At 52.7% G+C, this 14,215-nt stretch overlaps 3 protein-coding genes across 5 annotated transcripts in view; 1 reads left to right on the plus strand and 2 right to left on the minus strand.

Annotated features, from left to right (window-relative positions):
- The window catches only part of KIF7 (kinesin family member 7), an 11,211-nt gene extending 7,368 nt beyond the window's left edge, over nt 1-3,843 (minus strand). For all 3 annotated transcript variants that reach the window (XM_061998958.1, XM_061998957.1, XM_061998956.1), the window contains exons 1-5: nt 3,540-3,843; nt 2,374-2,574; nt 1,744-2,158; nt 521-1,052; nt 95-238 (exon numbers count right to left, since the gene is read on the minus strand). In XM_061998958.1, the coding sequence (XP_061854942.1) occupies nt 95-238; nt 521-1,052; nt 1,744-2,158; nt 2,374-2,574; nt 3,540-3,843 (1,596 nt within the window). The remainder of the gene's footprint in view (nt 1-94; nt 239-520; nt 1,053-1,743; nt 2,159-2,373; nt 2,575-3,539) is intronic.
- A 1,329-nt stretch (nt 3,844-5,172) lies between these two features.
- LOC104553415 (ras-related and estrogen-regulated growth inhibitor-like protein) lies at nt 5,173-7,735 on the plus strand. Its single transcript, XM_010196055.2, is given in 5 exon segments — nt 5,173-5,280; nt 5,282-5,420; nt 5,822-5,875; nt 6,323-6,399; nt 6,943-7,735. Coding segments are annotated over 5 exon segments (795 nt in total). The 3' UTR covers nt 7,360-7,735.
- Nucleotides 7,736-11,373: 3,638 nt separating this feature from the next.
- LOC133625798 (endogenous retrovirus group K member 21 Gag polyprotein-like) lies at nt 11,374-13,569 on the minus strand. Its single transcript, XM_062000160.1, has 2 exons — nt 13,516-13,569; nt 11,374-12,634 (listed from the first exon to the last, which is right to left on the minus strand). The coding sequence occupies exon 2, from the start codon at nt 12,452-12,454 to the stop codon at nt 11,474-11,476; it is 981 nt and encodes a 326-aa protein (XP_061856144.1). The 5' UTR covers nt 12,455-12,634; nt 13,516-13,569; the 3' UTR covers nt 11,374-11,473.
- Between the last annotated feature and the right edge of the window lie 646 nt (nt 13,570-14,215).

Below are 14,215 nucleotides of genomic sequence, written 5' to 3' on the forward strand. Positions count from 1 at the left end.
CTAGACCTGCTGCCGAGGAAGCCAAAAGCAGGGCTGCGCTCTCCTGGGGAGGAACGGGGCAGGTACCTGTAAAGAAAGCCCAGCCCAGGAATACCTGCAGCTTGTACTGCTCCATGGCATCCTCCAGGGCAGCCAGGAAATCGCGGTTCTCCTCCTCCAGGCGCTCCACTTGCCTCTGCAGTTTGGCCACCTGCTCATCTTTGACAGACTCACATCCCTTCTCAGTGTTTGGCTCCCCCTGGAAATACAAGAGAGGCAGCATCAGCGTCAGCCTTTGTCCTTCCCATGCTGGGTGGTACAAGGGCACAGCAGCTCTCCAGACAGACTTTTCCTGTGAGACAAATCTCTGGGCCACAGCTGAATGCACCTTCTCCTGCCTGCTGGGAGCAGCACGTCCTCCTGCCTCCCTGCAGCCTCCTGGCCAGGCCGCTTCTCCTCCCCTGCCTCTCCCGACCCTTCCATCACCTTCAGTGGCCCTCAGACGAACCCAGCCCGAGAGCTGCAAGGCCCCAGCCAGTACCTGGGCTTTTGCCAGCTTCGAGCCTTGCGCCTCGGGGCTCTGCTCTTCCACGGAGGTGCTCTCGATGCCGCTATCAAGCCCGGCCGAGCTCAGCTCGCTCCTCTCGCTCTCCACCGTGCACAGCCACTCCTTGACGCGCAGGATCTGCTCCACGGTGAGGTTGCTGCCGTCCTGCAGCTCGCTGAGCAGGCGGTAGGCCGCGTCGGTGCAGGTGCGGTAGTGCGCGCGCTCGGCCAGCAGCCGGGCCCTGGGCTCCGCCGCGTGGCCTTTGGCCGAGGCCGAGCGGTTGATGATCCGGGTCTCGGAGCGGTGCCGCTGCTCCAGCGCCTTCTGCAGGTTCTTGATCTGCTGGTGGAGCTCCTCGACGTGCTCCGTCTCCTTGCGGCAGTTCACCACCGCCTTGTTCTGGATGTTCTGAGCCCGGCTGGCGTAATTCAGCGTGTTGAGGCTCTCGTCAAAGTCGGAGGAGGACGGGCTGACGCAGGCTATCATCACGGTCTGGGCATTGCCCCCCAGAGAGTCCTTCAGGATCCTAGGGAAGAGGCAGGTGATTAACATTGCTCAAATACAACACAATGCAGGAACTGGAAGGCTTCCAGCCCTTTTCAGAGGTTAAGCCCAAGGAAAAGCACATCCCTGCTCCGTGGCCGGTTCGGCACTAGTGAAGTGAGCAGAGTCATCAAGCAGAGCAGTAACAGTTTGCACTATGGCAAGTTTCCATCTGAATCATACCCGAGGCTGGCAGCTCTGTGATCACTGCTAGGCACACGGTGCACAGAAACCCACTGCAGATTGCAAAGGCCACCTGATTGAGCTAAAAACTAACCACAGACCACCAAGCCATCCAGTTGGCACCATTCACTGCCAGGCAGGAGGGGCAGGATTACCCACACTGACACCCCATCTCAGCTTCAGCAGCATGACTTAGGCAGACCTCACCTTCTGCAGCACTGCAGTGAGCTCGTCCATCATTCCTGTCCTGGCCTCATTGCTCCTCAGTGCTTCCCTACATGAAAGCCTGAGCAGAGGGCAGACCTGTAAACTGCTGTGAGGCACAGCAGGTCAACCGGCCCCATACCATCACACAGTTGGGCTGAGAGCCCTGGTGCAAGAGCAGAAGGGAGCCCTGGGCCTGCAAGCTCCTCTCGGCCAGCTGCCACCATCACATCCCTCCTGCTGAGCTACGGGCCCATGAGACATGGGGGTCCAGGTCCCTGCTGTACCTGGTGATTTTGGAGTCCCTGTAAGGGATGTGGCTGCTCTTCCTCCGAGGGTCTCCCAAGGCACTGATGACGTTGCCCAAGGCCAGGAGGCCACTGTTGATCTGGATGCTCTCCTTCAGCCTCTCCCCTGTGTTTCCTGTCTTCACAATTCGCTCTGAGCCCGCCAGATCCACAAAGTGAAACTTGGACACCAGGACCTGTCCTGAGGCAGGGAGGGAGGGGGGCGGGTGGTGGTGCAGGGGGAGGCGGCCGGCCCCGCGCCGCTGCTCCATGGTCACCGTGAAGATGGTGTGTGAGCGGCTCGACTGCCTGTTGACATGAGTGGCTCCCGTGTGCTTGGCCGTGTTCCCCATCTCCAGCAGGCTCAGCACCTCGTCCAGCCCTTCCACTTCTGACTCCTTTACACCACAGAGCACTGCAAGAGCAAACGGAGCTGTGGCTGGGAGGGACGGGCTGCCCTGCACAGCCCGGTGCCATTGTCTTGCCCGTACTGTGCCACCCGCAGACCAGCTTCCCACTCCCAGCAGGAGAGGGATGGAGGGAGAAGACCTGGCTCTGCCTCAGGCACAGATACCACAACCCTGGCTTCAGGGATGGGGAAGAGAAGCGAGCCTGTGTGCAGTCACATACCGATGTTGCCCTTGTCATCCTCTCGGATCTGGATGTCTTTGCTGGCTGTATCCACCTGCAGCAAGTCCCGAAACTCCTCCTTGTACACCTCCAGGTATGACACTCGGACCGTGTAATCAATCAGGTCATTCTCATCGATGAGCCTGAAGGTCTCTGCCATGGCTCGTGGGATGATGCCCTGCTCCTCTTCATTGATGGAAGCTGCCAGAGAGATGCACATGGTCACAGGGAGGGGCAAATGCCAGGGTGGGACAGAGCCATGGGAGAAGCCTGCCTGCAGCACACAGCTGGAAAGGAGCAGCCTCACAACCCCCTCGGATTAAACACCCCTCTGAGTGTTTCTGAGCCACAGCACCTTGGGGCAAATCCCACCCCACCGCTGTGCTGAATTACAGCCCCACTGCTGCTTGTCTCCAGCCCTTCCTCAAGGAGCAAAAGGCACATTAGTGTTTCAGCAGGCAGCAAACACACATTAGTGTTTCAGCAGGCAGCAAACACACACGCCTGCAGCTCCGGTGTACTCTCCTTCGAAGGCAGAGCGACTCCACCACCTTTCCCAGCTCTCAGGCCTTTTTATTAATGTGTGTGTGCTTGCAGCCTGTTTGAAACTGGCCACAGACTAAATGCTGTTGCTTTTGTCTTCAGTAGCCATGTATAAGGACAATCCCTCAGCCTGTGGTGATGATACCCTGAGCTGGGAAACTGAAACCAGATGTTTACAGACTACGACAGTGAACTAGAGCTGCAATAATAGCTTCAAACTATTCTAAACTAGAAACATATACATTTTAAATAGATATTTAACCTATAGATAATAGCTGTAAACTACTGCAATTAACTAAAGGCGACTCAAACCTTTCCAGTACATCTGCTGAGAGATATGGCAACATCACTACACCAGCACTCCTAGGAGGGAAACCTTTCCGCTTTCCCAGTCTCCTTCACCTAAACCAGCTAACAGGACAAACCCCTGCAAACCTCCCTCTCCTCAGGGCTTATCTGGGGACAAAGTGGATCGATCCAAGCCGGCTGAAGGTGGAAGGACCGTCTCGGGCGGTGACGGTGGAGGGTTCGGGTGGAGAGCGAGAAGGAGCCGGGGCGGGTGGGGACGTCGGGGCCGGGGCAGCGGCGGGCGCGGGGCGGAGGGGCGGGCGGCGCCGACTCACCGCCGCTGGCCTGGCCGATGGTGTAGGTCTTGCCGGAGCCGGTCTGCCCGTAGGCGAAGACGGTGGCGTTGAAGCCGCGGAAGAAGGCGCGCAGCAGCGGCTGGACGCAGGTCCGGTACACGGCCGCCTGCCCCGCCGCCTCGGGCAGGACGGCGGCGAAGCGGAAGCGGCGGGTCCGGCCCAGCGTGACCTGTCCCGAGGCCGGGTCGGCCCGCAGGCAGGGCCGGTGGCCCCGCAGCGCCTCGCGGGGCAGCAGCGGCCGCACCCGCACGGCCACCCGCACCGCCGCGCCCTCCGCCGCCATGGCGGGGCCGCTGCCCGGGCCCGGGCCCGGCGCACGGCGATGGCGTCAGGCGGCCCGGGCGGGGCAGGGAGGCAGCGGCCCCGGGCCCGGCGCACGGCGATGGCGTCAGGCGGCCGGGCACGGCGGCGGCGGCCCCGGGCGGGGCGGGCGCCCGGCCGGCGTGTGGCGGCTGAGCCGCTCCGGCGCTCGGGGGCTGCGCCGCGGGGGTGCGCCGTCTCTCGTCAGGCACTGCACCGCTCCTGAAACAACGGTACAGCACTCACCAGACGCTTCGTCGCTCACCAGACGATGCTCCGTCCCTTGGGAGACCGCTACTCGTGAGACACCCCCTCACTCACACTTCTCTCATGAGGTGCTCCGTCACTTCAGAGGTGCTCCGTCGCTCACAAGAGACTCTGTCTCTCCAGAGACGCTTCATCACTCGGCAGATGATGCTCTGTCTCTGCTGAGATGCTGCACCGCGTGTGAAGCAGCGTTCCACCACTCGTGGGATGTCCTGTCACTGGTGAACAATGCTCCACCACTCGTCAGACGCTCCCTCACTCACAGGAGACTCCATCTCTCATGAGATGCTCCATCACTTGTGAGGCAGTATACCGTCACTCGTCAGACAATGCACCATCACTCGTGAGATGCTCCACCACTCACAGAAAAATCACAGAAACAAAAAATCACAGAATCATTTTGGTTGGAAAGGACCTTTAAGTCCAACCACACTGCCAAGACCACCACTAACACATGTCCCTCAGCACCTCAGCTACACAGCTTTGCAATATCTCCAGGGATGGGGACTCTACCACCTCCCTGAGCAGCCCATTCCGATGCTTAACAGCCCTCCCAGTGAAAAAGTTCTTCCTAATCTCCAATCTAAAGCTCCCCTGGTGCAACCTGAGGCCATTTCCTCTTGTTCTGTCATTCATTACGGAGGAGAAGATAACCAGGATTAGGTCTTTCTGTGCTCAACAGAATGATAGTAAAAGACGTGATTGCAAAATACCAGCTTGAAACTGCTTGTAGTTACTTGTTAACAACTTTCCGCATGGAGAGTTTTCCTATTACAGCGGGCTGGGAGGGAGGTTACGATGAAGTCCTCGCAGCCATTCCCACGATCAGCGTGGGGAAAGGACAGGGGGCTCCGCGACCGTGCCCAGGGACACGGTGCAGGCGCGGGCAGCGTCCCGGGATGCGTTTTGCGGAGCAGCCGGTGCGGACCTGCAGCGGCCCCGGGCGCTGAGCACCGCTGGAAGCCATCCGAGCGATAAGAAGCATTTCCATCCGTCCGGCCCGCAGCTCCCGCTGCACCGCCCCTGCGGCTGCGGGGGGGTGGGAATGGCCCCCGCCAGTCCCCTGGGTGCCGTGGGAAGCTCGGGCTGCTCGGCTGCGCGTTGAGAGCCGCACATGCCGCTGGGAGCGGCGGCGGGGAGCGGCCGCGCTCGGCATGGGGCTGCGGCTGCCGCTGCGCCGGAGCGCCAGCTTCGCCCCGGACCAGCCCCCCGCCATGGACGCAACGGGGCCCACCGCCCTCAGGATGGAAGCGAACGTCCTCGTGATGGGGGCGGACAACGTGGGGAAATCAGGTGAGATCCCGGGAGCAGAGTGGTCCTGGGCAAAGGGACACAGGTCACCCCCGCCACCCCCCAAAAAAGGCTGGAAACTGCAGCACAAGCTGCAGAGAGCAGCCCCGGGGGGCGAGCTGCGGGGATGGGGCTGAGCCTTCGGAGGCAGCCGAGGAGCTGGACACAGCCTTGTAGGCAGGGGGTGAGCGATGCGGGAGGGTATTCCCCGCTGAGCTGCAGTTTGCTGCTGCCGCGGCTGTGTGCTGCCTCTAGTCCGCTCACAGACCTGCCGACGGCTGCGGGAGATCCAGAGGTCACTGCTGCTACTGGGAGTTTACAGGGGGATGGTGCCCGACTGCTCTGGATTTAAAACTCCCTCAGGGTTAGGGTTATGGTGATGATTCTTATCCTTCCCTCCGCAGCTCTGACTGTGCGTTTCCTGACCCGACGCTTTATTGGGGAATACGGAGACATGGGTGAGTGCCAGGCCATGGACAGGCTGGTCCCCCTCAGGGCACGGGGTCAGGCAGAGAGCCTGCTTCTGCCCACGGGATTTCATTGTTATCCATCCTCTCCTGCCTTTCTCCAAAGCCTTTGCCTGCTCCCAGGGAGCTCAATGGTCGTGTTTGTTCAGTGACCCATCTCTTTGCTCCATAACTGCTTCTCTGGGGTGCAAAAAGGTCCTGGGGGGCAGCTGGTGGCACCAGTGCGGCTGGACTCAGTGCTGGGGTGGAGGTAGGCTGGGGCAGCCACAGTTGTGAAGGTCACTGTTCCGTGGGGCTATTGCTCTATCAAAATAGCCCATAAATGTTGTCTCGTGGAGCACAGTCTCCCAGAGTAGATGTCTCCTTGTCCCCAGGAGAGGACCTGGCTTGAGGGAGCTGTCTCTTGGGTCCATGAGGATGACAATTTTTTTTTGGCAGAATTCATCTACAGCCATAACCTGACCTTGGATGGCCGAGAGATTCTCTTCCACATCTGGGATGTCCCCAGTTCCCAGGTGAGAGGGATCGACTCCTGTCACCCATTTTCACCCCCAAAAAATCTCTACTAAAAGTGACTTGTGGGGAAGCACAGGCTGGGAGCTCCAGCTGGGCCAAGCTGTGGTGTCAGATGGTTTGTAGGCGACTGAAGCTTTCTTGCCTGCAGAGCACAGGGCAGCAGCATTGCTGGCACGGTAGCCCGTGGTTTGCTGGCTGAGGACATCAGAGCTGCAGCACTGACATTAGCAGCCCAGGCTGAGCCCGGGGCTGTGGTGGTGAAGTGCTACTCTAAGGTCCTCACACTGTTATCACCCTGCAGTGCCTGGCAGTGGGGTTATAAGGTGAGGATAGTGATGCTGAAGCCTAAATCGTGTCCCCTAAGTGAAGTCTGCCAGGTGCTGCTCTGCCTTCCTCAGTACTCCTCTTCCTCTCTGCCCTTTTTCTGGTTGCTAGCCATCCCTGTCCCTGTGGGCTCAGGATTGCTGCATCCTATGCTAGCAGGCAGGCGTGGAAGGAGGGAGGTGGATTCATAAACTCCTTCTTTTTCTCTCTCTTACCAGGAGCAGGCAGAAGAGGAGGAGAAGCGTATCCAGTGGGCAGATAGCTTTGTCTTGGTCTACAGCATCTGTGACCGTGCCAGCTTCAACATCCTGCCCCTCAAAGTCCAGTTCATCAAGGCGGCCAAGGAGGGGCAAAGCCAGGAGAAGGTGCCCATCGTCATCGTGGGCAACAAACGAGACCTGCAGCACCAGCGGGCAGTGTCCAGTGAGGAGGGTCGGCTCCTGGCCCTCTCTCTAGACTGTGGTTTCTACGAGGTCTCTGCAGCTGAGGCTTATCACGGGGCCCTCATGGTCTTCCATGGACTGGCTGAGCGCATTCCTGACACCAAACTGGCACTGAAGAAGGGCACAGGGATCCGGGGCATCGTCAAGACCATGTCGGCTGTGTTTGCCCGTAAGCGAACGGACTCTCTCTGAGCATGGGTGTTGCTTCTGTCTGTGCTGCCTGGCTGGGCCAAGCCTCCTCCCTGGCTGCCCAAGGAGATGGTTGTTGTTGTTGTGAAGGCAATAATCACTCAAATACGTAGAGGGTCTAAGTAATGCACGTGCAGAGACGTACAGGGGCAACGTAGTACAACCACCAGAGCTGACCCGAAGCCACCCTTCCTTTGCTAGCTACCTCCTTATATGCTGCTTCTGCCCATGAGATCACCCAGGGCCCAATTGATTAACTTGCAGCACCTGTTTCTGAAGTAGCATGCCAGCTGCATTAACTTATCCCTACCATCTTTATTCAAGCTGGCTGGTCCAAGCTACGTCTGTGCCTACAATTCCCCCCTTTTTCTTTTTTGAACCAGCCAGCCTTTAGCAACACATTTCAGAATTAAAGGTACATGAAGAAAACATAAATATTTTTACCCATGGCCATGAGTTTACAACAAAAGGTCAATAACAGCTACATCGTTGAACAATACAATACAGAAATCCATAAAGTCAAAATAAACAATCTGATATGTGTTGGTAGGAGGGACGCACACTGGCAGGAAGGGATGAGGTCTTGGTAGCTCCACTGATATTTCTTTTTCCTGATGTAGTTCTGGACTTTTCTTCAGATCCTTTAGCATGCTGATCTGTGAGCATTATCAATAAGATGAAAATATCTCTTCATCTGTTGGTCATCTTAAGTTCTTTAATTCTTTTATAGCTGAAGGAATTTACAGCAGCCTAAGTGGTGCCACAGTTGCGAGGGTTTACATTTTAATAGAGTGATGGATTGAGGGTGGATCACTTGGTTCTTTCCTCAAGATTGTTTTTGCCATTGGTCTTACAGTTAAGTCCTTTCTGTTGATGTGGCTTGATCCATTTTGCCGGAATCCATCGGGGACCTTGATCTGTAATGACACAAGCATAGCCTCTTCCCCACGTTAACAGATCTGCAGGTCCTTGCCACTCTCCAGTAGTGGGATTCTTATACCAAACTTTAGGTTTGTCAGTAAAATCCAAATCCCGACTCATTTGGGCAAAGTGTGTTAATGCCGGTGGTTCATTCCGGTTTGCCACAATTCTGAGATGATTCATTGTATAAAGGGCTTTCATTAGTCTGTCTTGAGGACTCACCCCCTCTTCCCCCGTTTTTTGTTTTTCTAGAAGGCCTTTTAAGGTTTGATGTGTCCGTTCAATAATGGCTTGACCGGTGGAATTTCCTGGGATACCAGTAGTATGTTTAACACCCCATAAGTTTAGAAACTTACGTGTTTTACTGGCTATGTATCCCGAGCCATTATCAGTTTTTATCTCTCTTGGAACACCAAGGACAGCAAAGCAACTCCTCCAATGTCTTATGACGTCTCGAGAACTGTCACTGGTTAAGGCTGTGGCCCAAACCATGGCTGAATAGGTATCAATAGTAACATGTATACGTTTAAATCGCCCAAAAGGAGCATAGACAGTGATATCTGATTGCCATATACCTAATGGTGCCAGACCCCTGGGATTGACTCCTACTCCTAGGCCGATCTGATTCTGGCATGCAGGGCACGTGGAAACAATACCCTGAGCGTCCGATATGGTCAGGTCAAACTGCTTCGCCAGCATTTTCGCACTTTGATGAAAAAAATCGTGCGATCTTCGGGCTTGAGAAAATTTGTCAATTATTGGCCCCGTAGGTATCAATAAAGGAGCTGCCACTATCCTGTCAACAATTTCATTGCCAACTGATAGGCCATCTTTTAAGCCCGAATGGCTTCGAATATGTCCAATATAATAAGCAGTTTGCCGTTCATTTATCTGATGCCAGAGTCTCAGAAATAAGTTATACAGATTCTGATTAGAGATTTCTTTCAACAGCGCTCTCTCTAATCGAGTGACAGCATCGACCACATAGAGGGAATCGGAGATGATGTTTAATGGGACGTCTGACCATTTCTCAAAAGTTTTAACTACAGCCATCAGTTCCAGCAGTTGAACTGAACTGCCTGGGGAGTGGACAGTTAAATTTTGCCATTTTCCATTTTCCCACCAAACCACTCCTGCTTTGGCTTGGATCTTACTGGCGTCGGTAAAAACAGTCAGGCCTTTAACGGGTACTGCTGATCTCAACGGCCGGTCTTCCATTTGAAATTTAACAGAGAACAATTTATGGGCCGGATAATGATTATTTATAGTTCCTGGATATGACAATAAGGCCCACTGTAATTCATCAGATTGTTGCAGTGCCCAGTTCAAGAACTCATCTGTGAGAGGAACGAAAATGATGTCTGCCTCAATCCCTGCTATTTCCAGCAGACGTTTCCTGGCCTTAACTATTATTTTCGCAATTGCCTCAAGCCTCGTGGTAATTGTTTTTTGTAAATTATATGGCAAAAATATCCACTCCAAGATCCTCAATGGGTCTTTCGCTACTGAATCCCATTGCATCAAGATTGCCATTACATGCTGGTTTTGACTTATCACAGCAATGTTAATTGACAAGTCAGGATCATATCGGTGACTGTAGTTATTGACTATCTTGCTTCCTATTTTTTCTATTGCTTGGATTTGCTGCCGAGACAGTCTTCGCGCACTATCAGCCTCTACTGAGCCCTTTAACAAAGGCATTAGTGGCGCAAGATCCTCATTTGTGATACCACATATGGTTCGTACCCATTGGATATCACCTATCAGCTTTTGAACGTCTGTTAAGTTAGCAATATCTGTTTTAATTGCCACCTTCTGAGGATAAATGCGCGCATCAGTGATAATATTACCTAAATATTTCCAAGAGGCGTGCATTTGTACCTTCTCTGGCGCGATCACCAACCCGGAGTTGCTTAACTGTCGGTTCACTTCTTGTAGAATGCGATGCTGGTCCAGGTCTTTTCCTGCAATCAAGATATCATCCATATAATGGTAAAATAAGACACGAGGGTATTTTTTGCGCAGAGGTGCCAGCGCCCAGGCAACATAAGTTTGACAAATAGTTGGTGAGTTCTTCATTCCCTGAGGTAAAACAGTCCATTGATATCGTTTTGCTGGCTCTTGTTTGTTAATCGATGGTACTGTAAAGGCAAACTTCTCACTGTCATCCTCATGTAAGGGAATTGTGAAAAAACAGTCCTTTAAGTCAATCACCAACAGGGGCCACTCTTTTGGAAGCATTGCAGGAGAGGGTAATCCTGGCTGTAAAGCACCCATGTCCTGCATCACTGCATTAACAGCTCTTAAATCATGTAACAGCCTCCACCTCCCTGATTTTTTAGGGATAGTAAAAATTGGTGTATTCCATGGACTGGTGGATGGCTTAATATGACCCTTCTCTAGTTGTTCATTTACTAATTCATGAATGTGGGCGAGCTTTTCTTTGCTTAGCGGCCATTGATCAATCCAAACTGGTTTATCTGTTAGCCAGGTTAACTTCAGGATTGGTCGCCCATCAATGGCCGCCATTAAAAATTTTCATTTGACAAACGAAAGCCCATTTGGCTTAAGGCGTCTCTACCCAAAAGCCAAACTGAAGTATTCATTACATAGGGCCTAATTTGCACACATCTATTCTCTTCGCCCTGTATGCATACCGAAATCAGGTCTGTGCTAATTTTTGTCATCTGTATTCCTCCTACTCCAACAACAGGGGTGTCTAAATTCTCTAAAGGCCAGCTTTTTGGCCAATAGGATAATGGCACAATAGTAACATCTGCTCCCGTATCCAGTAATGTGTTGTACCCAACCATGTGTTCACCATTTGGATGTTGGAATACAACTGTCTGAGTGGGCTTTCCCTGTGAAAGCGGCACTGCCAGTCTTACCTCAGGTACTCCAGTGGATCCAAAACCACCGTCTCGACGCTTACGACTTCCTGCGAAAGGAACTTTAGCTCTGAAAGGAACTAATTGCGCTATTTTAGTTCCTTTAGGTATATGAACTGGTGGCTGCCAAACTTTAACCATTATTCCAATATTTCCTTCATAGTCTGCATCAATTACACCGGGGAGCACAAAAATACCTTGTCGAGAGGCCGATGACCGTCCTAAAAGCAAAGCGCTTAATCCATAGCCAAGGGGTCCATTAACGTTAGAGGAGATAATTGTTACCTCTGTGTTGTGGATGGTTACATCTACTGCTGTTTCCACATCCACTCCTGCGCTTCCTGCAGTGGCTGATCTGAGGCCATCCAGGCAGCTCTTGGTGTTGAAGGGCGTTTTTGTGTCATCGCGCTCGCCCTTTTTGCGCTCGTCAACCCGTTTCCCTTATGCATTGTTTGTCTGGCCACTCGAGAGCGGCACTCAGTGGCTCTATGGCCAAACTTGCCACATCTGTAACAATTACCGTGAAATCTGCCATTGGACCCAGATGGCCTGGCGGAGCTGTTTGTCCATACCAATGGTCTGGACCGACATTGATTTTTCACGTGTCCTATTTTTCCACAGTTAAAGCACTTTGGCCTCCGATCTCCTTTGTGGGCTTGAACTAAAGGTTTCAATGCTGTTGCCATTGCCTCAGCTAAATGTGCTGACGATCCTACCCTAGAGCAGGCTTCTATCATGTCGACCAAAGTTGCTGTCCGCGGGAGAGCCTGCAGGATCTTTTTGCAGTCATGATTAGCGTTAGCAACTGCTAAGTGTAATCCTATTTCCGCCTTTACTTCAGCCGACATGTTTGGTATATGATCCAGAGCTGCTCTTAGGCGGTCTAAGAAGGTCATGAAAGGCTCATTAGGTTTTTGAATAATAGTTGTATATGAGGGAACTGGCACCCCCATATCAGGAACGATCTTAAATGCCTGACGTGCCAGTGTCTGTGTTTGCTGCAAGATAGCTTCATGCAGCCGGGCTTGTACCTGAGGATCAGCGAATGCTCCTTTACCCAGCATCATGTCTGCTGTGACGACTCGCCGCGGATCTCCCTGTTGTAAGTCCATGTTTTCCACCACCGTCAGATCAACTCTTTTTTCCCATTCAGACTCCCATAATAATACCTGAGTGGGCTTCAGGAAAGTTTCTGCAAGCTTCCGGCAGTCAAATGGAGTCATTAACCCACTGGCAAAAATATGATCTAGTAATGTCTGAACGTATGGGTTGGACAAGCCATATTGCATTACTGCTTTCTGGCCTTCTCTTACCAATTTCCAATCTAAAGGTGCCCATTGTCGTTTTCTTTGTGCTGTTATTACTGGAAAGGCTTGCGGAATAAATTCGCCTTCGATTACCGCATCACGTATGAGGCCTCTCCATTTCTTAGCCGGATCATAATCATCTGGACGAGGATCTCTGAGTACCTGTGGGGATGAAACTTTAATCTTTGTTTTGGTTAATTCATTAATTCGTTCCAACAGCTGATTAGCTGTTGCTTTTGGTTTTTCTATCAGTTCCTCCAGCTGGGCCAAAGTGTGTTTCATATCTTCTCCATGTTGTATTAACTCTTCCTTTAATAATTGTCTTTGTTGATCTTCACTAGAAGTTGGGGGTGATGATGGCAGAGGAATACACTCAGGGATTGATGAGCTCAGGGGCAACGGCATATCATTTGTAAAACGTACCTTTCGTTCTCTGTTAGGTACTCCTTCAGGTATAGCAGAAGGGTGGGATGGGGCAGGATGGTGAAGGGTGGGTGGGAGGGGAGGAGAAGCAATGTGTGTATTCGGCTCCTGGAACGGTGCTCTAGGGGGTTCAGGGGGAGGTGGGCTCACATCCATGCTCTCCTCTTCCAGAGGTGGAGCCGAGGGTATTACGACATTATCCCCTCCAAAGAATCTCTGAGTATTTTCTTCTAGAGGTGGAGCCGATGGCACTATAAAGTCACCACCTCCAAAGAATCTTTTAGCATCCACCGGGAACGCAGATGGTGCAGCAGCTTCTGCTTTCATGGCAGCAGCGGCAGCACGCTCAGCTTCTAGCTGGTGTATGATGGATGATACCAATTTACACAAGCCGATAGCATTATTCAACATGTCTCCTAGCTGTTCCCAGTGTCCTTTTTCATACACTTCTTGGGGGGAAGCAAAGAGACCCACTTCCTGTCCCCATCTTACAAGCCTTAGCAAAGGCTCTCTTTCATAATTGAATCCTTTTTCCGCAAGGATATGCTGGAGGGTGTCAATAGGACTTTCCTCTTTGCTTAGCATTTTTCCCATTATATCAGTTTGCTCAGATTACTTGCCTTTTCCAGCAGAAATCCAAGTGCTTTTCTGCCGAGGGTTCTTGATCCAACCGATTCAGCGAATCACGTCGGGGTCACCAAATGTTGTTGTTGTGAAGGCAATAATCACTCAAATACGTAGAGGGTCTAAGTAATGCACGTGCAGAGACGTACAGGGGCAACGTAGTACAACCACCAGAGCTGACCCGAAGCCACCCTTCCTTTGCTAGCTACCTCCTTATATGCTGCTTCTGCCCATGAGATCACCCAGGGCCCAATTGATTAACTTGCAGCACCTGTTTCTGAAGTAGCATGCCAGCTGCATTAACTTATCCCTACCATCTTTATTCAAGCTGGCTGGTCCAAGCTACGTCTGTGCCTACAGATGGTATGTTTTCACAGGTAGGATGGGTTTCTGGCTGCCGTCCTGATGTTGGGTTCTGGGGCTCCTGCCATGTACAGCCAGCACAGACCAGGACTGTAGTGCCTTCCTCTTGGCTCTGTGATGGCGCAGAGTCTCTACTCTTTGCTGTACCATTTTTTTTTTGGTACCTCCTGCTTTCTTCTTCTATTCTCTAACACTGAAACCGCCAGATGATTTTCCACAGCTCCAGGCAGCATCATCCCCATCTCCTTTGGCGGGAGCTGCCTGGGCTGTTGGTGGGCAGGGAGGACACACTGTTTCTGCATGGCCAACCAGCTCCCTGTTCCCCTGCACCTA

Source organism: Colius striatus, chromosome 7 (assembly GCF_028858725.1).
Source record: "Colius striatus isolate bColStr4 chromosome 7, bColStr4.1.hap1, whole genome shotgun sequence".
Taxonomy (NCBI): Eukaryota; Metazoa; Chordata; class Aves; order Coliiformes; family Coliidae; genus Colius; species Colius striatus.